Consider the following 25190-nt stretch of genomic DNA (forward strand, 5'->3'; position numbering starts at 1 on the left):
GTTTAAGCCTGGGAACCCGGAGGACGGTGCTGGCAAGGCAAGGCTCTGCCCTGAGTTGCAGCTCAGCTCACGGCTATGAAATTTGAACTAGGCATACAGTGTCAGATTAAATGTAGCTTTATTTTACAAGTCTTCAAGTTGTCATTAGAGACATTATTCTGCACCCCATGAATTTCACACCATTTGGGGTGTACCCCTAGTACTTGGTGAATTCTCCCAGTGGACCATGTGAACCTGGGCTGTCAGGTCTGTGTTTCAGGGCTGCCTGGCCCTGTGAGTCCTGTGACATCACTCAATAGTTGCTACATTTACAATGTAAGCACATTACTCTAAGAAGTTCAGCTCTAAATTAAAGTTTTTAGCCAGGCTTACCCTGATAATTCTGTCTAAGAAGAAAGTTTACAGGCCTTGTCTTAGTAGACGCACCTGAACTATGGTGTGGTGGCACTCTGAGAGAAAATGTCCAAGGCTGCTGTGGGCACTTGCTTGAATTTCATTTGCCCCTGTCAATCAGTTTCCCTTAGGGAGCCACTTCCGCCCCTGCTTCCCGCCCTGCACCCACCCCACCCTCCTTGTAGGGTAAGATATCAGCGCCAGCTGGGCTGCAGCACTCGCCTAAGATTTTGCTAATGTTGGAGTTATGCATGTCAGGGAAAGCCTGAAGAATTTTCCTCCTTTCGTCCTTCGCCCAAACCATGAACGCATTCATTGGTCGCTTGATGTGAGGCTCGCTGCTGGCACGGCCGCGGGCATCCCTGTAGACGCGTGCTTCAGCCACAGTGGCGCCTCCTGTTGGCCAACAATAATACTGCTGTAGTTTAGCTGCAGAGCCATTCACTGCTTTGCTTCCTGTAATGTTAGGGCAGGAAGAACAAGATGGGGAAAGCATGATTACGAGGCCATTTCACGCTTTTCTGCCTGACTCCGCTGCTGCCCCCAGGCCTTCTGTTCTAAGAGACCTTTCGGAAGCAGACAGTTTTAGACGATGCTTCCATAAGCCTTCCTGACACAGGGTCAGAGACAGTAGGCCGAAATGATTTTGCACGTTGTTCCGTCTCTACGCCACATACTACACTAAGTTGTAGGTGGTAAGAAAGTAAGATTTGGGCTGTGGTCTGGTGGCTTCTCCTGATGTAATACCTTCCTTCAAAAGCAAACTCTTACCAGTCATTTCCCCAAATCTGCCATTTCAAACTATGTGTGCCCCCAAATGTCTGTCCCAGAGGCCTCTACTCTTCCATGCTATCTTTCAAGTCCTATTCAATTGCTGATGTTTCAGGAATGAATTAATTCAATGAAATGTCTTCACTGAGCAATCACTTGTAAGGGAAGTTTTATGCACTAGGCACAGAAAGGTGAATAAAGCCTTCAAGAAGCTCATAGTCCAGGGAGGCACGACCAGATATGTGGAAAATTCTGCAAGACTGGAATTAGCAGGGCACCAAGGGACACACAAGGTAGGATAGTCAGTCAGCCCGTGCATCCTGGGAGACATGACATCTCAGCTGACTCTGGAAGGATGAACTGGAATCCGCCGGTAAGTGGGAAAGGGGATGAAAGGAAACCAGGAAGGGCATTCAGGCTACAAGATGATGATGAGGATCTTCACTTAGGATGCACTGGCTCCTCCAGCCTCCAGGCTCGTGGCCTGAAGTCATCACTGCTTATGGGACTGCCTCCTTCTGACAGTTCCCCTCCATCCCTGGAATGGGAAATCTCTAAAGTTAGTAACTCTCCTATTCTCATACTCGTATATGAGTAACTCCCAAACAACATAGTAAATATTCATTACGTAAAAAGTAATTGGTCTTCATTTCTTATGCAAAAATAGTAGACTAAGAAATACTGTTTCAAGGGTCCTGATATATATATTTCTGTTGATTAAAAGGACTTCTTTATTGTTTATGAGACGCTGATACTTTCTGAAGACCTAACTTATTAGCACACAGGATGGATAACTCCTCCAGGCCAGGGTGGAGGCTGAGGCCCACTTGCAGATTCCTGGGATCTGGTGATGTATCTGGCACAAATGATTCTAATTACTAAAGTGTGTTAAATGAATGAGTGAATGAGGCTCTCCCATTTTCATACATCCCACAAGTGTGACACACTGATGTATGCTTTGCCTTGTCTTAACTACTGAGCATCTCTATGTAGATTGAGAAGTTCTATGGTAAAATGTGAAGTAGGTACAATTGGTGGCCTCAGCTGGTGTTTCTACTACACAAACTAGAAATCCTGCCTCCAAATTCAGTGTGTATTAAAACCACCTCCTCCAATTTTTTTTAAAGAAAAATTCATTCAGTGCAGGCAGTGGAGTTCTGCAGGAGCAACACGCCCCATCAATCTCTGGCCCTTCGGTCCTACTTCCAGATACCTTGCTTAAGGAGTAATTTGTTTGTGTCAAAGCCAGTAATAAATTAGGACATTAAGGGGTGCTATTATTTGAAAGATATGGTCATCATTTACTACAGACAAAAGACAGGATAAAAGGATAGAATTTGGGTAATATTGTGAATTTTTCCCTCAACATGGGGGGGCAGTAAGACCACTTTCTGAAGATTATGAAAAAAATAGCACACATTTTATAAACAGCCCTTTCTCAAGCCCACTAGACAGAATGATGCGTTACTCAGAAAGGCTCAGATCCCAAGATGCATAACTAATATGCTACCTTTTTGCCACCATACCCACAGTACATTAATTTCATTTAAAATGCACTGACCATACAGGATAAATTGATTTCACTTTATGTGGGTTTGACAGCCATGTTTATTGTGCAGTGAAATGCAGTGTAGCTTCCAGCTGACAATATCCATCAACATGGGGCAATATGCTGACTGCTGGGCCAGATGAAGGCATGCATTACTCTGGAAGCGAAACACTCATTCAGATACGACAGTGTCTTCTCCTGAGGATCACTGAGGTAATTTATGACACCCTTGGTGCCATTACTTTACAACTGACATGGATGCAGCAATTTATATACTGGCATGTGTACCCATAAAAGGAGACAGGTTTGTGGAGAATGTCAGATGCGGAAGCATTTCAGTATTATTCTAAGTTAACTATTATGCCACAGGTGAATAACACTCAGGACCTGCTTCACTGCTGGAGTTTCCTCTCTACTAGCAAAAACCCAATAGCCAGTGTCTCACTTCTTCCTTTGTGGTGTTATTTCATGGTGACATGGGATGCTTTACCCTACCACAGAATGAAAGACATCATGGTGGGATTTTAGAATTTAGTCCGGAGACCTTCCATATATTCCACACCACACTACTGATAGTGAGATCGATTCTTCTAGAGTTGTGCCCAGTTCCCTCTCCTCTGTCCACCCTCCACCCCTCCCAGCCCCCCACCCCACCCCCCTTAAGGCTGCTACTCAGCCTTCATTTATTTCTCTCTTCAGGAGCTCCAGTGACACTCTGCATCCTGCAAGGGACATAGATCAGCTTCTTCCTCCACCCAAGGCTTCCCTTGTCTTCCCCAGTGTGCACCACCTACACCATCAGTCCCAGAGAGGAGCTTTAGGGCTCCAGGGATGAATCCAGACTGCAAAACTCAAGCACAGTGCACACCACTACACAACACAAAGTAAGAAGGGGACAGTCAGTACTTGAGGACACTGTGTCCCCCTCCCTATACGCTCCCCGCCTCCTTTCCTTGTCACCTCTTTTCTCTTCCAGAAGGAATGAGCTGAAAAATGGAGGGGACATCTTAAACTGGGAATACTACTAGGAAAAACCAAGATTTGGAAAAAGAGATTTATCCAAGGAGACCAAAGCTTAAAATCATCAACTGGACATGATACCTAACCAGCTATTACTGCAGTGTGACTTTGAATATGGTAGAAATCTGCTGTGTCCAGGCCCCGCTGCAAACCACAGCTGGACATATGTGTTTGCCTGGCTTCCCTCCTCTTCCTCCTCCTCCTTTTCCTTCCCCTCCTCATGTTCATATCCTTTCTCTCCTGTTTTCCACATCTAAGGTAGCCCATGACTATATAAATGGTATCTGAGATGTCACTCTCCTTCTTAACTAGACAGTCAATCAATGACAAGCAACAACAAGCTTACATTGCACATGACAGTTGGCCCCTCCCTCAGGACTCACTACAGCTAATATCCTAGAAAGGGGAAGTCCTTTCCCGACCTTACAATACCCAGATTAGTGTTCAGGTTGGTAGGGGAAACGCAGTACTAAACTACAGATGCTCACAGGGATGTGCTGAGGGCATCTTCTATTTCCACATTGTACAGTGGCTGCACCTAACACAGCTCTATGAAGCTATCTAGAGTTCTCTATGCAGATGCTTTCTAACAAAGACTTCTTGGGCCAAACCTTTTGATAGGAAATATCTCTTGGTATCACTTTCTTTTTTATTGAAAGATGGCAACTCATCTATCACCTGAGCTTTGGCTCTATATTTGAAAAATGTGGGGAAAGAATTTCACAAAGATGTGAGAGGTAGGGGTGTTACTAAACTTTCCTAAAATCTCCTTTATGATACAAGAGGATTGGGGACTACTGTAGCCCTAGAAATAAATACATACACTATACATGTATAAATTCAGAGATTAAAAATGGAAATTAGCCGGGCGGTGGTGGCGCACGCCTTTAATCCCAGCACTCGGGAGGCAGAGCCAGGCAGATCTCTGTGAGTTCGAGGCCAGCCTGGGCTACCAAGTGAGTTCCAGGAAAGGCGCAAAGCTACACAGAGAAACCCTGTCTCGAAAAAAAAAAAATGGAAATTAATTTTAAAAATCTCTTTTAAAATATATACAATGTTTTACAGGACACTATACATTATTTTCAAAAGATATTCTATCAATCTATATACTAGAAATCCAAAATTGACCTCTGTTTTAAGTAACTTTTAAATTCTATATATCAGGTATGTCATGGCCTATTCATTTTTGAAAATATCAATAAGTGCATAAGGAAAAGTATTTTCTTCTTAAATAATCAATTCTTACATCAGAATCCAGCACCAGATTTTGATAGGGATCACTCAGTGTTAGATGAAGGACTTTTAACAGCAGAGGAAAGATTTGTGAAGTCAAGAGGATCGCATAGAAAATGGCTGGAAGGAGTTTAGACCCACAGCAATTCATCCAGGACCACAGCTTCCCTGCTGACCTTTGAGTCTTTACTGACCAGCATCAGCAGCCCCAAGGACAGCTACTGAAGGCCAGTTGGACAGCAGCACCTACCAGGAGGCTGAAGACCCTGTTTGCTAGGACCTCCTGCTCTGTACAGTGTCCCTGCACTGGGGCGGGGCGGGGAGGGGGGGTGTCTTGTGTTGGTTAACTCATCCTTCATCTCCAGAGAAGGCTGTGTAAATACAAAATTTCAGGTAAACAAAGGAATCTACAGGGAGAGGATGGAAGCTGCCAAGACAAAGATTTCCTTAGGAAGCTGTGAAGTGAGTGATTTAGAGAAGACAGAAAACTGAGTTTTTCCAGGTGGGTTGTTAAGAAGGCCCAGTTCCCCATCACAGCCTATGGCAATGGTCCTGAACTAATCTTACAACGGGGCCTTCCTGGGTAAATCCCAGGGGCTGTCTGGGTGAGTGAGTGTTCAGTGTGGGTTTGTGTATACACAAAGTTTTTCTCTAGGAAGACATTCTGGATATTTCAATACTATGCTTGATACTCAGCCTTACACACTAATTTAGCAAACTCACGACAAATTTTCAGTGTACTGGAAGCACCAGGATAGGTCTCCACAGAGGTAAATAGCACAGAATTTTTCAGGGGGTTGTTTGGATGGGGAAGCACACCTAGTTGAAAGTTATATAGCAGTGCTAATAAAGGTGATTTCTGAACACTACTTTCAGCATCCTTAGGGTGGCCAGAGGTGCATCACCAGGGGACTTCAGAGATAAAGCACTGCTTGAACCCTTAAAGAAGGGCAGGATTCGGTGAGCATGGTGTCACAGTGCTCCAGGGAATCAGGAGGATGAAAGACACAGACTTGCAGCTGGAGCACAGTAAGACACTGGCATTGGCTAGGGTTTGTGGCGAGGGGAGGGGAGTACTAACAGATGAAATTAGAAAAATAAACAGCACTGGATTGCTAAGCACCTTGAATGCCAACCTCAGAAGCCTTTAAGGTATTTAAGCCGAGGAGAACAAATGTATTCTAGAGCAGATCAAAGCAGAAGCTAAATGAGCGAATACCACCAAACAGTCTCAGTGATTAACTGTGAACTCACACGGGGAACAGAGAAGGAAGGTGCCTAAATACTTTCTAAAAGGCTTTTAAAACTTACATTTTGTCAGACTGAATGAAAAAGACTGGAGTAAAAAAAAACATCTACCTTGGCATCTAGTAGTAGCAGATAGCTTTTATCAGACCAAACCTGAAAGAGATAAACACTTGAAACTCTGGGCAGCAAGCTGAAGACACCAGAGAGTTATCAAAATCAAGCAGAAACTATAGAGGCCTTTATCCTAGAAGGAAGGGAAGTTCATGTAATGAAATCCTGTTTTTGCAGATTTTCCACATGAAGATGCTTCTTCCCAGGTTGCATTACAGAGTGGCTAGATGCAAACAGAAAGCCTATCACTGCTGCTTGTTGTGTCAGAAGGCAGACTGTGGCTTCCAGTTCTGAACCCTGAACCCCACAGGTAAAGGGGGCATATCTTGGGTTTTCAACATATGAATGATAAAGAGATTAAATGTGGGTCAGCAATAGCACAGTGGCTCAGCAAACGGAACTAAGTCACCAAAGTGGCAAAATTAAACTGTAAGAACAACTAAGGATTCGGACACACCCCCAGAAAATCATTAGAAATACAGCTGACCAATCAGCAGAGAGCAGAGGGAGGCTTTCAACACAAGGGAGGCGGGCATGATAAAGCAACATGGAAGCAGAGAGGATATTTTTAAAATGCAGATTGTATAACCTAAGCCCATTACATTCAAAGTCAGGTTAGATAAAAATGCGCTAAATAACTCAATTGTAATTCAGAGATTTTAATAGAAGACACAATAAAAATAATTTTTAAAAAGCAAAGGCTTAGTAATTTGAAAAAAAAATCAATAAAATTGGCATACCTATCAACAGACAGAAAGAAAAAAACAAAACATTAATATTTACATTGAAAGAGGGAATTTCACCATGGGTCCAAATTAAAAAGACAATAAAGGGATATTATCAATGACTTAATTTTCCTAAATCTGACAACTTAGATGAAATGAGCAAATTGCTTGAAAGACACAGTTACTAAACTTTACTCAGTAAGTAGAAAGCATGAATTCTCTGAGAGCTGAGGAAGAAATTTGAATTTATAAGCCAGAAACCTCCCTGAAAAATCTAATCCTATTTTTTCCTAGTGCCATGGAATCACAAGGAAATTTCCAACATGTAAGAGGATGATGATTACCATCATCACAAACAAGACTCCCCTTATTCTGTTAGAACAAGGAGGAGAGCATGCCTAACACAGATTCCGAAATGGGCACTGACAACACTCACTCTTCTTTCCTGATAAAGGGACTCAAAAAGGCAGAAGAGCAGAGAACTGTCCCATTCTGTTCAATGCATTTAAGAAACCTACAACTCACTGAACGGCTGCTCTTCGCCATCGTTAGTCAACAGGCAGCAGAAACACAGTTTAGAGAAGAGCACATGCCAAAATCTGTTCAAAATAATTGTTTGCAAAGAAAATTGAAGGCATCTATAAAGACAATTACTAGAATAAGTGAATTTTTCAGTATTATGACATCAAATAACACAGAAATCAATCGTATTTCTATGCACTGACAGTAAACAATCAAAATCATTAAACAAATGAACTAGGCATGATGACGCACATCTTTAATCCCAGAATTTAGGAGACAAAGGAAGGTGGATCTGTGATTTTGAGGCTAACTTGGTCTACATGGTGATTTCCAGGCTAGCTAGGGCTACACAGTGAGACCCTGTCAAAGACAATTTACATGTATAATAATATCTGACAGTGAAATACTAAATTCAACCAAAACGTGTTCAAGACATCTATACTGAAAACAAAACATGTGGACTATCAGAAGGCCTAAATAAATCAAGAATGCACCATAGTCATGAAGCAGAAAAGTCAACATTATTAAGGTATCAGTACTTGCCAAATTTACTCATTCCTCAAAGAGTTTCTTGTAGATATTGACACATGATTTCAAAACTCACATAAAAAGGAAAGCAAGGAGAGGAGCAAGGCAGGCTTCAGCAAAGCTGGAAGACTTAGCAGACCTTAGTAGAGAGACCACGGCAGCCACAACAAGAACTGATAGTCTTTCAACAACTAGCACTAAGCCAGGGAATAAATACAGTGAAAAGAGTGACCTTTGACCTCTCATTCCACACTCAACAATTCATTTGAGATGAGTTATGACTTAAAATCAAAAGTAAAATTATAAGACTCCACAAAAAATAAGGAGCAATATTGTAGAGTGACTTTGAGTTAAAGGAAATCTTTCCATGGCACATATAGCTCTAAGCTTGTAAGAAAAGCAACCAATTGAACTGCATCAAAATAAAAGCTCCTATATTTTTGGTTGTGAGCCTAGCCTTTAATGGCTGAGCCATCTCTCCAGCAGGGAGGAGGATCTTGGACCTGCCTCAACTGAATGTACCAGGCCCTGCTGACTCCCCGTGGGAGACCTTGCCTTGGAGGAGGTGGGAAATGGGGCTGGGTTGTGGGGGAAGGCTGGGGAGGTGGGAGGAGGGAGGACAGGAATCTGTGGTTGGTATGTAAAATGAATAGAAAATCTCTTAATTAAAAAAAAAAAAGGGAAAAAAAGCTCCATTTGTCAAGAGTCGTCATTGAATATGAGGCTAGCTATGTGTGAATGCCTGTCATCCTACTACTCTACTGGCTGAGGAAGGAGGGTCATCAGGAGTGCCAGGCCTGCATGGCCACAAAATGCATTCCATGTCAGTCTGGGCAACAGAGAGATCCTGTCTCAGAAGACATAAAATAAACAGATAAATACCCAAATGTAAAGAGCAGGCTGGGGAAAATTATTCCATGCATTTGTCTGGTAAGACTTTCCATCTAGAACATACACACAACAGCCACAGAGACAACACACTGAGAGCAGCTGTCTCTCTCTGCTTCCTGACTGCAGACAGTGAGCAGCCACCTCACACCCCTGCCGTGCCTTCCCCACCATCCACTCTACCCTCCAACTGTGAGCCAAGAGTAACCGTCCATTCCTTAAAACAAATGGATAAATGCAAACATCTCATTTTAAAAAGGGCAAAAGACAGCAGTTCATAAGAGAATATAGAGCCGATGAAGGAGGGAAAGCTGTTCTGTATAATTAATCATCAAGAAAATGCACATTAAAACCACAATGAGCTCTCCTTCCACATTTGTTACAAAGGCTTAGAAACGAAATGTCGGCAAGCATAAGGACAACTAGCAGAGGTGTGGAACAGTAAATAGTTTCCTCTAGTTTGTTCTCTAATACAGCAGTTTCACTCCCAAGCGCCTCTCCAAACTAAATGAAATTTTCTGTCTAAAAATACCATAGAAGTTCTAGTAATAATAGACAAAATTTGAAATAATTGGAAAATGAGTAAAGTATATATACAATAGGACACTGCCCAAAGAAAAATGTTTTGAAATCTGTTTAATAAAAAATAAAAAGCAATAAAATTGTAAAATGGAAAGCCAACCAACTCACAGAACCATTTTTTCTGAAAATTTTTCCTAGGAGCCCTGAGAAATGTATGTTATTTTCAGGTCATGGTTAACTCAAAGACATTCTTGTTCACCAAAACAATGTCATTAGGAAGGGTCAAAAAGCTATCATTGGTTGCTTATGAGTAAATGGCAGAGGGACCAGCATTAGGTGGCTCCATAGCACAGTGCACAATCACAGCATTTCAGACTGCTTCATTGTCAACAAAATGATGGTTTCTCTCTCTGGGATTTTTGAGTTACCTGATGCATGTGATAGCGTCTTATATGGTTAGTAGGGGTAATGTGGATGAGAAAGGAGTTCTGGGGTGGGGAGGGGGGAAGATGGACTATTGGGAAGAGGGGTTAAAAATCACATTTGCTTTGTTCACCACACTTATCCCACCAAATCCAAATGGCTGTGGTAGAGATGCAGCTGTTGACAGTGCATTGTTGACAGGTGTCTGTCTCCAGTCAGAAGAGCCCTTTGCTAACTTCTGTTCCTGCTGACCGCCAGAATGGTAACGTACTTTCACTACAAGAATGCTTATTAAAATGAAAATTTCACTTCTTGTTTAAAAGAAAAGAAAGGAAGTAAAAATGGGGAAAGGAGTTGGCTATCCTAGTGGTTAACTTAGTAGGAAACACATTCTGTGGCTGAGAAAGCCTTCATCATGAAGGAAGCAATTGCTCGTCATGTTTGAGAAATAGACTGCCAGGCCTGCAGGGCATGGCTTGTCCCTCTGTCTTAGAGATCATCGGCCAGGTGTGTTCGTTTGTTTATTTTGCTGGAGACCAACCCAGTGCCTTGCACATGCTAGGTAAGTGCCTCGCTGCTGAGCTATAGGCCAGGCCCTTGCTGGGCAGATGAGTGACACTGGCCTGCTGTAGAGGAACTGACTTGAGGAAGACATATACAGTTGATAGATGATTGGTTCTTCTGAGTTAGAGACTGGTGAAAAACTAAAAGCCAACAGTGCAGGAGTGAAAGATGGGGTGCCTGTGGTCCTTTGACTAAGGCATTAATTCTTCACTTGCCAATGTAGGGAAGATCATAGATGCATTTTCATCCCAGGATTCTACAACTCTGTTATGACAAATACCCTACATTTGCTTCAACTATAGAACTTGTTTATACCAAGAAACTTAGTAGATAAACTATAAAGGTAGACAGATAGTCACATGCAGTATACAAATGAAGCAAAAGTCCCCTTGAATACAGAAATAATTAGTCAGTCCTCATTCCAAAATGGTCTTTTAGGAAGCAATTTAGCTTTTTGATAGACTAAGCAAGAAGTCACTTTCCAGGAGAGCATACTAGGTATGCTATGTAATTGTGCACAAAACAATATTTACACAGTGCTTTCATAAAATACATGACCTCAGTTCTCCTCATAATACTTTGAAATGGGTATGAAGGTAGACAGCATTTGGACCAAGGCTCCCAGATTATGGGACCGTTCTCTGTTGTAATCAGTGTCCATCATACTAATAAGGAACAACCATACCTAGAACTCAGGTCTGCCAGCTTTCAGTCTAGCACATCTCCTCTAGGGCAAAGTTCCCATATCAGCATGGGGAGACTTGAGAAAAGTGAATTTTAGAGCCACCGTGATTCTCCAGCTGGAATGTAAGTTTCTTCCTGTAAGGATACTATTCCTTGCACAGCTAAGTTACACCCAAGAAGCCCGTGCAGGGTTTGAAGTTCACACCCTTAATTAAGGCATTCTGAAATGCTGCCCCAAAGATGCACGAACACTTGCAGAAAGCACTGAGGATTGAGATTATAGCAGGGATTAGAAGGGTGCTAAATGAAGGCATCCCCTGATTTCAGGGTTATGAGAGCGTTACTGTAGACAGCGCTTCTCTGTTTTTCTATTAGAAACTCCCTTCTTTTTAAAAGATTAACAAGAAGAACCAAAAGGGAATTCCCTAAGGTCAGCTCTGAGGAAACATAGACTCTAATTCAATAACTCGGCTACTGCCCTGAAAAAGGCTTTATTATTGCAACATCCATATGGAGCCAATTGGACATTAATGGCTAATCAATCCCTCTGCTTTCTATTCTACTTAAAGTGTCACAAACCATGTTTAGATTAGCCCGTTTCCTGCTAAGGATTGCTCAAGATGTCTTTTGTTCTTTCAGGCCCAGCCTGATGGAGGCAGCTTAAACAAACACACGAGCGGAGTGGTGCAGGAGTTATAAAGTGCCATATGTGAATGAACAAAGGGGGCTATACTAAAGCCTTTTGTGGTATTTGTTAATGTTTTTCATCTGAGCTTAAAAAGGCTTAATGACTTTGTGGTGAGCTGGTGCATGTGGCCCGTGGCTTTGCAAAATGAAGGGAATTCTCACCAGTGGCTCAGCAGTCTCCTGCTCTAGGTTTTGGTTTAATTTTTCCTTAATTCTCAAGTTATATTTGCTTTATACAGATAGCTGAATGGAGTCCTTTAGCGTGTTTCAGCTACAGACCCCATGGCAGCTGGGATGACTTCTGAGCTTCTGTATTTTAATGACCTGAAAGAGGCACAGAGCACAGGATATTCTACTTATCTGTATGTCATGTGTAGCTCAGGAGGGCTTATATGCCAGTGAGCCCAGGTGAAAAGCAACATTCAGTTTGAACTAGAGATCACTGGGGATGAAATAAGACAATAACCAGTTTGGGCTTCCTAGGACTTCAGGGGAACCAGGCTCTGGTAAAAGCAGAGGCCCATGGAGGACACAGAGGCTGCTGAAAGCTGGTGAACTAAATAATTCACACAGCTCAGCAGCTTCTGGCTTCACCCAGTCCTGTTCCTACCACAGACTATATGAAATGAAGCACGAACCAAGGCAAAGAAAAGCTTATAAACAAGACATTACTTGATCTATCTTCCCGATTCTCCCCTTGCTGATTACCCCGCCCTCCAGGTCTCTGCCACACTACTTTAAAATCTAGCCTTCTGGTTCATGTTCTTTCTTTCCAGGTTTGGATATTTTAACCTCCACAGAAATACCATTTTCTGACTTCAGACAGAGAGGAACGTCACACATTCACTTCGGACCAGGCCACTCCTATATCTAAACCTCTCCAATGACCCACCCATCTCCATGCCCATAGATGAACCTTACCCCCCAGAGCAGCAGGTAAGTTTGTTTCTCTGTATGGCTCCAGTGCCATTTCTTGCTGCTCTACTCAAAGCACGTTTTTGTTTTTTAGTAGTGTACTTCTTCTAGTTCCTACACACTGTTTTCATGCTATGAATCCCAGCTCTCTATTTTCCTGCAATGGCATGTCCATCTCGCAATCACTCCCTGAAGACGCATGTCCATCTTGCAATCACTCCCTGAAGACACATTTTAAGGACTGTCTGTCCTATGAAAGTCTGACATGTTTGCCAGGTTTGACTAAACATTCTAGGTTCCAATAGGAGATGCCCTGTGCCTTATGCCTATCTCTAACCTGTGTTTACCCTAATTTATCCATATCACCAGTTACATGTGCCTACCTTCTCCAAATGCAGCGAGTGCATGAGCTATCCATAGCTCATGCCAGGGACTAGCAAATCAGCCATCAAGTAAATGCTGAAGCATACCGAGGCAGCTGGACACTGCAACTATCTGCCACAGTAGGGATTTTATAGGCATGTCTGTTGTTTCCTGGTATCTGGCAGTTTCTGCACTTGGACTGTAACTAAGTACCCATTTGATTTCTGATATAAGAAATGTCAAGTGTCTGGTAAGAATAGCTGTGATGGAAAAAAACAAAACAAAACAAAAAGATATGCCTACGGTTTTTTGAGAGCCAAACAATGTCATTTCTCCTTTAGCTATTTCTGTTGACTTGCCACACTGAGCAGTTCTCATCTGCTACCTCACCACTTCCTGGACAACCCTGGCAAAACAGTAAGAGGGCCTGAACTTCTGGAGAGTCTTAAGTCTCAATGCTGCTGCCAGTACCGTAGGGTGTGTGTAAACATGTAAACGGATGCATGCATGAACTCATAAAACCACACAATGGAACCTTCCTTGAATAGCATAAAATTAGGGTAAGACAAGCTCATAAAATCGGAGAACTTGTACATAAAAGGGATAAAAGGAACACTTAATACACATCCATTGTTCCACGGGAAGTAATGAGAAGTCAAATGACGCCTGAGCCTCAGTTAGTAAATAACAAAGGCACACTGGCAGCTCTGATGTTACTGCCCCAAGATCACATGCTTGTCATCAGCATAAGGTTGAAAATGGCACAGTGAATTGTCTCAGCCACCTCTATACTTAGCTCCACCAACTCCCAGCAATGAACTTCACGGGGCCCCTCTCTCTTCTGTGTTTCACTTTATTTCGTTTGTTCTAGGGAGTCTTTCTCTTTGACATTAGAATGGGAGAATGCCATGTATGGGTCCAGGAAAAACTAACTTTGTTTTCAAAGCTGGCATATGTAAAGAGTATGAGAAAGAGGTGGCCCAAGGCTCACAGTAGTGACTCCAACTACAAAAGCCAGCAAATATCTCTATCCTAAAACTTCAACAGAATAATTAATGGTATCTGATATCTGTATAGTTCAAAGTGTTAAAAAAATAAAGCTTTCACACGTTTTTCCCCCTTGATTTTTAATGGAAAGCATAGGAAAAGCTATTCCAACAAAGGTCATTGGTTCAATCAGCTCTTTTTGGAGAAAACTGGGAAACAGTATGGCTAAGATGCTATGTGTGAATTTCTATAGATCTGACAATGAATTATACAGTTAATCTTTCTTAGATAAGTGAATTATTTCTCCAGTCTATAATTTCATCTGCCTATATAAGAGGGTTAATAGTTTCTACTTTGCAGCATTTTAGTTGAGGGGGAATGGGAATGCTTGTAAATTTCCAGAACAGGGACTGGAACCCCAAGAACCTCCAGCAATGGTGTGTGTGTGTGTGTGTGTGTGTGTGTGTGTGTGTGTGTGTGTGTTCATTCTAGTCCTGCAAGGGCAGAACAGGTGACCTCAGTGGCATCTATCTTCTTTCTGGACTCTCTTCATATCTGCCTGATGCTTCCTAGATTTCATGTTCTGTTCTTTAGATGGTTAAAAATAAACACACAGGTTAGCTGCAGCGGGGTGGGCACAACTGACTCCTTCACAGAATAAAGTTCCAAAGCCAAATGTTTCCAAAGGGTCTGTGTGATGCAAACTAAAAGGAAGTAAATGTTCATAAAGTCCACCCAAGGTCATTCCATACCCCCTGCTTCCCTGACACCATGTTCCTAGTATGAGACCCACCACCAAACCTGGCTGCTGGGCCAAATAAAGAGAGACTTTTTCCTCCCTCCCAATATCTCAGGTCATCTGGCTTTAAACAAATTAAGTAGCTGAGGATGGCCTTAAAGAGCCAATCCTCCTGCTTTTCCCTCCTAAGTCCTGGGGTCACAGACATGCACCACGGCCACCCACAGTGCATGAAGTTGGAGGGACTGGAGCCTGGGCTTCCGTGTTCTAGGTGGGCACTCAACCAACTGAGCTCTGCCCCCAATGCTGGAAGAGAGTGCTATCATATGAACTGAGACATCAGGGTTTTCATGAAGGACTCAATGGAGTGACAAAGGTCATTGGCTATAAAACTAACAAACAGATGAGAAGGTCCTAGGGCTCCTTCAGGCTTGCTTTTCCACCTTACACTCTAAGTGGCTGTGACCACCAATGCAGAGCACTCTCACCCTGATTTACTTCGTTCTCAAGCAGGACCCACCTTCCTGCGGAACATGGGATGGACACTGATTTCTCTGCCATGAAAGTAAGCCTATATAATATTTCCTTGAGACACTACATTGTAGTTCAGTTACTTTTTATGAACGAATCCTAAGTGTACCTGCAGACGACATAAGTACACACTGATAGGTTACTGTGAAATCTCTCTGGCACCATGGTCTAACATGAGGCAGCATGTGTAGGATGTTTTAAGTGTATACTAGACAAAAGCAACTAGAACATTCACTCTTCTAAGTGAGGGGTCCAAGTCCAAAACTGACTTGTCACTCAGGCAGATAGGCTTGTCCACATCTCAGAAGAGAGGAGAACAATAGTTGTTTTCAGTAGATTCCCATGAAAACCCACCTAACACCTGCTCGGCTTTCTTATGGCTCAGCATGGACAGAGGAGGAATTCAGGGGCTAGCTGAGTTCTAAGCCCCTTGTTGCTTTCCCTTACTCTCTCTCAGCCTCTTAGATCTATGTCGTTCTTTAACAATGAAAGGTTAATGCCTGTCTATTTGATGACAAAGTCCAAATGCCTCACCCTGGCACTCAAGGCCCTCTGCTACTTCTAGAAGGTATTCAAGTCAGCAAATGTGAATGGAGTATAAACGTGAGGCTTAGCATTGGAAGAGAGGAGGACACGGGTGAGAAGGATGACTGTTCTCCTGGAGCTTCCCACCTGCTTTATTGTCTGGGTCTGTTTTTATTACTCTTCTGCCGAGTGTCCCCGCCATTTCTGTCTGTCTACCCTAGGCTTATGTCCAGCAATACCCTCAGGTCTTCCATAATTCGTGCTGTCCACAAGCACTGCAGCTTCCTCCTCTAATGGGCACTTCCTCTCTTTCCCCAAGATATGCTTGAATATGAAATATGGTAGACTGCTTTGCCTCCTGTGTGTGCTAGCCATGGAACCCCAGCTGTATGAGTGACTCTTCGAGAAACAATGTGGCATATATTTTTAAATCCTTTCTTACACATGAGGAGTGGAGAAAGCCCCAAGTGAGTAAAATCCTGAATGAATGTGTATTCTATGGCATGGCATAGCCATGTCAAGGATCATAGTCTCAGATGATAGTAAAATATAGGATGAAGAAAAAAAACGAGGAAGTCAATAACAGAAAAATGGTGAGGTCTTTATAGGTGCTAGTTCTTTAAAACAATGTCAAAACAAAACAGTTGCAACTTTGAGGGGAAGAAAAGAGCCAATTAGGCTAAAAGGTTAGTTTCAAGTTCAATCCTGGTTGTAAGCAAAGAAAATCTCAAGAGCATTCAGAACTGGCCTCATGCATTTTGAATCCCACTAACCTAAGCTTGACCTGAATGTTACAAACTCATATGGAAAGCCAAATGGCTCTTTTTGCCAGAAGAGGAGGATTCTGGGACAGGGACCTAGACAAAGATCACAGCTTAGGAGCTCTGTAGTCCATGCATACATGCTAGATAGACCTCTGTGAGCATGCTCACTCTAGTAGACTGGTTTACATGAAGCTGACAGGCCCATGGCTGAGGAATCAGTCCCACGGGAGCTTGTGCTGCCTATTCTTGTCTTGGGTCTGATTTTCATAGTAGGAGGTATTAGTCCTTGTCATTTGTTTGCTGTAGAGTTGGGGACCACTCTGTGATGTAGCAATAGCATAGACAGGCATCTCCACCTTGGGATAAGAGCATTCTGTCTGAAGAGTATCTGTGTGTGTGTGTGTGTGTGTGTGTGTGTGTGTGTGTGTGTGTGTAGTGACTATACACACTGTCACTGATAGATCTTTGCAGTGAAGTCCACAGAGAAACCACCCATTGGGTGGGGCTCATTTCCTCACAGGTATTTGAGCTCTTCAAAGCCAGCAACGATGGGAAGCAGGCTGAGTTCCCCTTATGAAGTATCGGGACGCAGCTACACAAAACCCTTGACATTTCACTCTCTTGCCCCACCAGGCCCATCTATCACTTGAAGAGTTCAATGGAAATTGTTTTCTCCCAACATTAAAAGTTATTTGGGAGCTTTTAAGACACAGCAAATATATGTCTGTAAGAGAAGTTTATTTGCTTGTTTAAGAGCCCTGCACTTTATATATAGAGCTGATATAAAGTGGTGCACAGGAACCTCTAAAACGGTTTATATCCACAGTAAAATACATTTTTGTGATACTCATACAACAGTTAGCCCGGAGCTGAGGGCTTTGTGAACCCTGCTGATCCCCTGCCTCTGCAGCTATTACTCATCTCTCCATATCTCAGGCCTCCCTCACTGCCCAGCCTGCCTCAGACACCTGCCTACTAGTTCCTCACAGTTCTTTTGCCTAGGATCTCTAAGATGCCTCAACATGTTGCTTCAGGCAGCCATAGAGGGCCATATGATAGGCCTGAAGCACAGGCCTGAAGCTAATAAACCTGCTGATTCACTGAAGTCTTTTCTGCTTCTGGTATATTTCTTCACCCTTTACTCCTGGTAGCAGCTGGATACCCTTCTGAGAAAAGACACACCAGCTCTGGCATATGCGCCCCCCGCCCTGCACACACACAAAAGAAATCACTGGGCTGGGGGTATAGCTCAGTGGTAGGTCACTTGCCTAGCAGGGACAAGGCTCCATGTTCAATTCTCACTACTACAAAAACAGACCAACAAACAAATGGCAAGATCACATGGTCCCTAATTGATACTTGCTATATTCTAGCTGTGTTAAGGGTAAATGAGTCCAATTACAAGGCAGTAAAATTAGAGAGTTAAAGAAACCAACAGCCCTGTCACTAGAAACCATCTAAATGATATCACTACTTCTTAATCTCTGAGTCACTACCCACAGAGGACCATTTAGCCAAACACAGAGCTTGTGAAGAGGGTGGTAACAGTAAAAGGCTCCTGAACACACAGTGACCTCAAACTAATTCAAAACCAAGCACATAATGGACCTGAAGTGTTTCTGGAAGCATCCACCTGTGTTGTAGCGGGTAGGCTCACTGCAGCCTGCGTTCTGAACACGGGCTGTCTGCCTGACACTGTACTGGACATACGGCACCAACAGCTGAGAGCTGCCTTGCCTCCTCTGCTCAGGTCTGAGATCACAGCATGCTGTGAATCAGTGTTTTCACTGTACTCGCGGTTTTATGTTCTTACAGAGACATAATGGCTTTATCATAGAAAACAAAGATTTTTATTATCTTTCTAGCGTCATCTGTCAACATGTTAGCATCAAACACTGTGTCTATGGATTGTATTGCATTAGAATGCTCAGTTTTAAAAATTGCCAATTGAGATGCTGACTTGGGTTTCATAAAAATCACTCAATTAAATTTTAGCTTGGGATTAGGACAATTTCCAACAATTTCTGAAATGAGCCTAAACACACTTCTGCTATTTTGTACTGCCTATTTAGATAGAGGGGATTTCTCAACATTGATAATTATAAAATCAAAGTGTCAATCAACCCTGAAAAATGCTGAAGGTGCCCCGCCTCTTGTAGCATCAAATATACAGCCAAGATCTAATTCCTTCTGCAAAAACAAATAAGCACAGCTATGTCAGTAGCTGCAAGTGTGCTTTTGTCTTTGATAAATTATAAAATTAGATTTATACCAAAGAATTGTTTTAAAGCATATTTATTATTTATTATGAGTAAATGTTTGATTCATATACCTCTTTTATATACCTATATGGGTATTTAAAACACACAAGGTCTTGTCAACTTTCTCAAGTGAAAGTGAGTAATGAGGAAAGTTTAGAGCCCTGCTCTTCATCAACCTCCTGACTCCAGGGTTAGAAAAACTGTGGAGAGAAAATGACTGCCTAGTAGGAAACAATGGGATACAAGTCCTCTAGCTCTTGAGCAAACATGTGATAGGTGAAGGGGAGGGTGGCATCTAGCATGGTCCCAAGTCTTATTCTGTCAGAGTCTAGAAATCAGGCTAGCCCCTTTGGGTAGAAGTTAAAGGGAGCAGACATACATTGGTCTATAAATTATTAACAGAGAAGTAAGAACATTACAGTGAGCCTTTCAGGAACAAGCCAGGTCATCATTCTGGATCATCTGAACAAAGTGACCAGGGACCAGAGAAGGAACTGCTCAGCTGAAGCCACAGGGCGACAGGGGGCAGGAGTTCTCTCCTTTGTCCCAGATCTAAGGATCTGGTGTTGAAAGGTAAAGCAGTATACTCTGGTGTGCTTGAACCAGTGACCCTCACACTCCAAGACACAAGTAGCCATAGCATTTGAATCCCACTTCAGATGAGGCCACAGTTTCTTCTGCTGCCTCCAATGAGTCCTGTATCATGGGTCTTTTCCCTGCAGGAAGAAGGATTCAGAGAGAGCAAGAGAAAGGAGAAAATGTCAGAGACTTCAGAGTATGGGCCCAGGGGGAAGTGGGGCCACCAAGAGAGGACAGGCACACAAGGTAACTGACACATTTTGAAGGAAAAGAAGGAAACACTACAGTCTTCTGATTCTACAAGCAGAGAGCTTTAAGCTGGGGATAATAAAACTAACCTAAGATATAAGACTCTGGAACAACCAGAGGTTCAAAGAAGAAGAGGAGGAGGAAAAGGAGGAGGATGGGGAGAAAGAGGGAGAGGAGGAGGGGAGGAGAGGGGGAGGAGGAGGGTGATGGGGAGGAAGAGGAGTTGCTTTAAGAAAGGCAACTTTTGTTGTGATCCATTTCACCACTTAGGAAGCTGAGGAGAGCTTCTGAGAGCTACACACATACACAGGGAGTCCCTGGAATGGGATATCTGTTCCCATCAAATCTACCTGAGAGGGTTGGGGATTTAACTCAGTGGTAGAACACTTGCCTAGCAGGCACAAGGCCCTGGGTTCAGTCTTCAGCTCTGGAAACAAAAACAAAAACAAAATAACAAATCTACCTGAGTGCCTAACACACAGAGGACAACACACTGGTCCAATTCCAATACAGATTAGAAAACTCAGCCAAAGGCAATCATCTTCAGAGCTTGTCCCTAAATGATAGGAGCATATTCCATTGCTCCTCACATCAAAACGAGGGACAGATCCCTCCAAGGCTAGACAGCTAGTAACTGAAGGTGAAGGTGAAAACGGGCAAAAGCAATATTTTCTTACACAAAACGTGCTGCAAAGCAGTGTAAACCACAGGTTCAGAAGGGGAACTGAGTGAGAAGGAAGGGAGAAAAGAGGAGAGAAACAGATGGGGGAGGGAGAGAAGAAGGAAGGAAGGGAGGGGAGGGAGGAGAGGAAAGGGGAGAGAGAAGGATGGAGAGAGAGGGAAATGGGGAGAGAGTTTGTGCGGGGGAAGCTCCTCTGTGATAAGTAACAAACACTGCTGAAGTGCTGTTTTCATTAATAAACAGTAAAGCACAAAGAACATGAAAACTCACTTCAGCAAGTGGCAGAAATATATCCTCGAAGGCATTGTTCTCTTATTTCTCTGAAAATGAAAACCTAAATGGAACTGACTGAGCTTCCTGTGGATATATCATTTTCCTCACTAGAAACAGACTGTGTTTTCTGAAGACCATTACAACAGCCATGGGATTGGAAGGAAACACAGAGATAATCAAATCCAACATGCCTCTTCTAAAAGAGAAAGGTACTTATGCTGGGGCATCAGTTGCTTGTCTCCAGCCATTGAGCAAAGGAGCTGTTTTAGAAACCTTCCAACAACCAAGCCAGAGCCCTTTCCATTATAAATTCAACTTTGAAATCACAGGACTAGGGTAGGAAGTGAACTCTTGGTTATGAAGAGCTGAGAGAGGGGAAACACCACACGGAAAGTCTGTGGACAGTTCAACAGCTGTTTGTCATTTTTAATACAAGGTCACAAACCCAACTAATCAACTCTTCCCATTCTTACAAATCCTAGAGGGAAGTTAAAATGTTGTGTGGACTCCATACAAGTTAAGTCTTCATCAGCTTCTAAACATAACAGGACCTTAACCATGCTTCCTAAGTCCCCAGCGCCAGTGAAGTCGTAGCTTTATAAATATCGCGGTGAACAAGAAATGCTGTCTTGTCACATTCAAGCCAAATAACAGCTGGACTTTAAAAATAAAATTTTGAAGACATTTGCCTTTTATATTTCTAATTTCTGTTTTCCTTGCTTATGGTTTTGTCATTTGATTTTGATGAGTGGTTAATACACGTGCACAGCTGCCTCTTTGGGTGACCTTTTCTCTGCCTCCATGCCTAGGGCTGTGAAGCAGGCCTTCAAGCTGCTTACTGAGAAAAAGCATCCTTGGCATGGTGGCAGACACAGACCTGGGAAGGATGGCTGGGACAGGACCTGCCTTCTGGTTGACTTACTTTTGTACTTAAGAAGCTGCACAGGACAGACCAGAAGTGTAAGGAGGGCAGAGATGACTGTTCCAAGGATGGAAGGAACTTGGAGATGAAGACACATGGTTGGAAAGAGGTGACCTCCCAAGCTGGAGGCATAGCTCACCTTTCAGCTCAGGCTCCCTAAAGAGCTTGCTTTCTAAGTGCTTCGTAGAGGACCACAAAATTTTACTCTTAGAGTTTTGTTCTCAGTGATGAGAAGGTACCATTCATGCACAGATTTCCCTTTGAATCTTATATCCCCCCCATCAGACCATAAGCTCCGGCTACTGAAGGGCATCACTATTTTAACTTCACGGGGTTTACCCAAGGTCTAGTGCAGGGGATTGGCACACCATAGGCACTCAAGAAATGTTGGCCGGGTGTTTGTACTGTTGGACCACACGGGCTTAGTAGGGAGTAAATATACTTGATTGTTGTTACTCTGACCCTCCAGCCCTTTTCCAATCTTCATGCTGAGGGGAAAATGAACAAGCAGAGTAGAAAGACTATTATGTGTACCTGCTAACTATCCTGACTTTAACATGAACTGTAACTCCAGCAGGATTTGCAATCAGCTCAGGCTTGAACAGATGCCAAGAACTAGCCTGGAGTCAGCAAAAGCCTGCTCCCCATCCCAGAAGTCCTCACAAAGGCACTGCACTGCTGTCCATATTAGTGCAGGTAACTCGACTCCATTCATGAACTCACAGTCCCCCAGAGGCACATGAGGTCTCAATGGCAACTTTGGGCAAGCTTCTGAAGGGAGGTTTTCACACGCTCCGTAAGCTCCTAGGCCACTACAGCCTGTCTACTGTTACACTCATCAGCATGCTGCTCTGTGTGATGGGGTAACATGAGAACTGATGTATGGCATGACTAGCTATATTTAGGGGAGAGGAAATGGGCCTTACTGAGGAAGGTCACAAGAAGTTTGTTCAAAAAAGTAAAAATAAAGGCATTACAATTATCCAACTATACAGATACATAATATGGAAGCTTGGACCTGCATCTTCCATCTACTTTTAGCTCTATCATTACTGGCATTGTCAACTACACCATATTAATTTTTTTCAGCCTCAATCTTTTAACCTGTAAAATAGGGAAAAATAATACCAGCCAGGTGTTATGGAATATAGCTAGCATTTGGGAGACTGACGTAGGAGTATCAAGTGTTTAAGGTCAGCCTGGGCTACATAATAAGACCCTATATAATAATAATAATAATAATAATAATAATAATAATAAAAATAATGATGATGATGATGATGATTTATTCAAAGAGTATTTAAATATTTATGAGAAGAGGCTGTAAAAATAACAGATTCTCTAGCATATAAACACTAGATAGATGTTTGCTAAAAAATGTAATTAGGAAACTGTATTTGAAGCTATACAATGTGGGTATTGAGTGGAATTTCTACAATCCTTCTGTAGATTTTTCTCTGCTGTTAAGGCTTTTATCTTTTTATAATGGCCAACAGTTCCATTCACACAATCTCATCAACTTGATTAGCAGCATTACTGGGAGGCAACTCATTATATTTATAGCTAATATATAGTTAAGAAATCAAATGAAAGTGCTGGCAGAGCAAGGGTCAGGTACAGAGCTCTGCAACTCCTGGTTCATGGCCAAATGAACAGACTGGATTCCCCCAAAGTGATGGAGACTGCTTGCCTCACTCTATCTAGCCAAAGATTTAGGCACTCCACAGTACAACTTCGCAAGGAGACTGAGACGGGCCTGATTTCAAACGCTCTTTTTGCAGACGGCCAGGCCACCTACTATGTCTGTGTCATAGTCAAACTATTAGCCATGTCAAGTATTTGGAATTCACAGCTGGCCAGACGGAAGACTCTCAACCCTTACCAGTGGAAGCCTGCTGGCAATGACAGTGTGCCTCTGACAGTGTCGCTGTGCCCCTGACACACACTCTTCATGGAGGGGAGCAGGTAGAGTCCTGTTCTTAAATCCCTTGTCCCTCACTTCCACTCACCTTCCTTTTTCTCTCCCCTCCCCTTCTGTCTCTTTCTTTCCACTCTGCTGCATTCTCTCTTTCTATCACACAAGCACACAGAAATACATACACACAGCATTCAGCATGTATGCTGACCCTTCACACCTTTGCAGTACCCTCAAGAATGAGTCTCTCCAACTGACATGGGAGCCATGCCTTCTGGAGACCCTGAGGCCTTGCTGCCGTCCACCACCACCCAGCTCTCAGGGGTCAGACCAGGGATTTCCAAACTGTCTGGGGAGGCCCTGTTCAGATGTTGCTGAGAACTATCTTTGTGTGTGTTTAAGGGTCCTGTAAGAAACTCTGCCAGTAAAAGGGTAACCAGCAAGATTCTCCCCTTCAAGCTAAATAGGACTTGCACTAGGATCTGAGATGGCTAAAGGATCCTGTTACTCTTAGGAGAGCAAATTAATCTTCCCTGACTGGTGGGATGGATTCTGCCAAAGAAACAGCTAACGGGAAAGCCAGTCCCCACTCTGTGATGACACAGTAAATAACCAGGCCACATTACTAGCAAAGTGCTGACCTAACCTATAAATTGTTCCCAGCCTCTGGGGAACAATTTCTGCTGACGGCTGCTTGGTGCATTTAAGACAAACAAACAAAAAGGAAGCAGGAGACAGGCATCGACACAGCTGCAGGTAGACATCCTGATAGCAAGGCTGCTCTTTCCAGCAAACACTGAGCAGGCCTCAGCCACGGTTAGTGCGCAGGCCCAGAGCTGGGTCTTCCCTAAGCAACCAGGGGGCTTCTACTGAACCTGTCCGTTAGTTCCACCTGGTTTACTGTGCGTAGGAATTACTTAATCTAGATTTTTCAAAGAAGTCCTCGTTGTATGTGTCTTCTTTTTCTCAATCTAGTGAGGTAGGTGATACTCTGAGATCTGTTCATGGGAATGTAGGGGATTTTCCACTAAAACTTTTAAATAGTATTGTGAGGGACTTGAATTGCTGTGTGTTCAGTAATAGAGAATTCAGCAGTATCTCAAAGTCCTCAACTATAATACATACTAAGGATCAACATTTCTTTTTTTTTTTTTTTGCCTAGAGAATCCAGCTAGTGACTCCCAAGGATGGCCATGAGGATCCCATGTCTAACTCAGACTCACCTTCAGAAACTCAAGCTAGGGAAAAGGTACTCACCCTCTGCATCTTCGGGCCGAGTAAGATCGATGACGCCTGGGCCCAGCTTCCCATCTTCACCTGACTTCCCTGTTAACTGGGGTCCCAAGTTCTCAAAACGTGTTCTTTCCTAGGAGAGAGAATACGCAGAGGCTTACCCTAGGTTCACAGCAGCCGCTGGCTTCCTTCCCGTTTCAATTTTGCTTAATTGGCAAAGCATGGCCTTCTGAACATGTCTGACCCACTCTAGAGACTGACTGCTGCAGGCTGAGCATGTCACTGACAAAACCAGCAGTGTCTAAAAGGCCAAACCTGCAAGGAAGGGGAGGCCATGACAGGGACCTGCCAGCACTGCTCTGCCTGGTCGGTCCCTATGTGTCA

The 25190-nt window shown here is 43.1% G+C and overlaps 1 protein-coding gene across 50 annotated transcripts in view; it reads right to left on the reverse strand.

The window, feature by feature from the left end:
• Sox6 (SRY-box transcription factor 6) overlaps positions 1-25190 on the reverse strand; it is a 604948-nt gene that overhangs the window by 12240 nt on the left and 567518 nt on the right. For 42 of the 50 annotated variants that reach the window (XM_076563550.1, XM_076563582.1, XM_076563567.1 and 39 more), the window contains 2 exons: positions 24831-24939; positions 616-849 (listed from right to left, as the gene is read on the reverse strand). In XM_076563550.1, coding sequence (XP_076419665.1) covers positions 616-849; positions 24831-24939 — 343 coding nt within the window. The remainder of the gene's footprint in view (positions 1-615; positions 850-24830; positions 24940-25190) is intronic. The other 8 variants (XM_076563579.1, XM_076563547.1, XM_076563577.1 and 5 more) reach the window with 1 other exon arrangement.

Source organism: Peromyscus maniculatus, chromosome 1 (assembly GCF_049852395.1).
Source record: "Peromyscus maniculatus bairdii isolate BWxNUB_F1_BW_parent chromosome 1, HU_Pman_BW_mat_3.1, whole genome shotgun sequence".
NCBI lineage: Eukaryota > Metazoa > Chordata > Mammalia > Rodentia > Cricetidae > Peromyscus > Peromyscus maniculatus.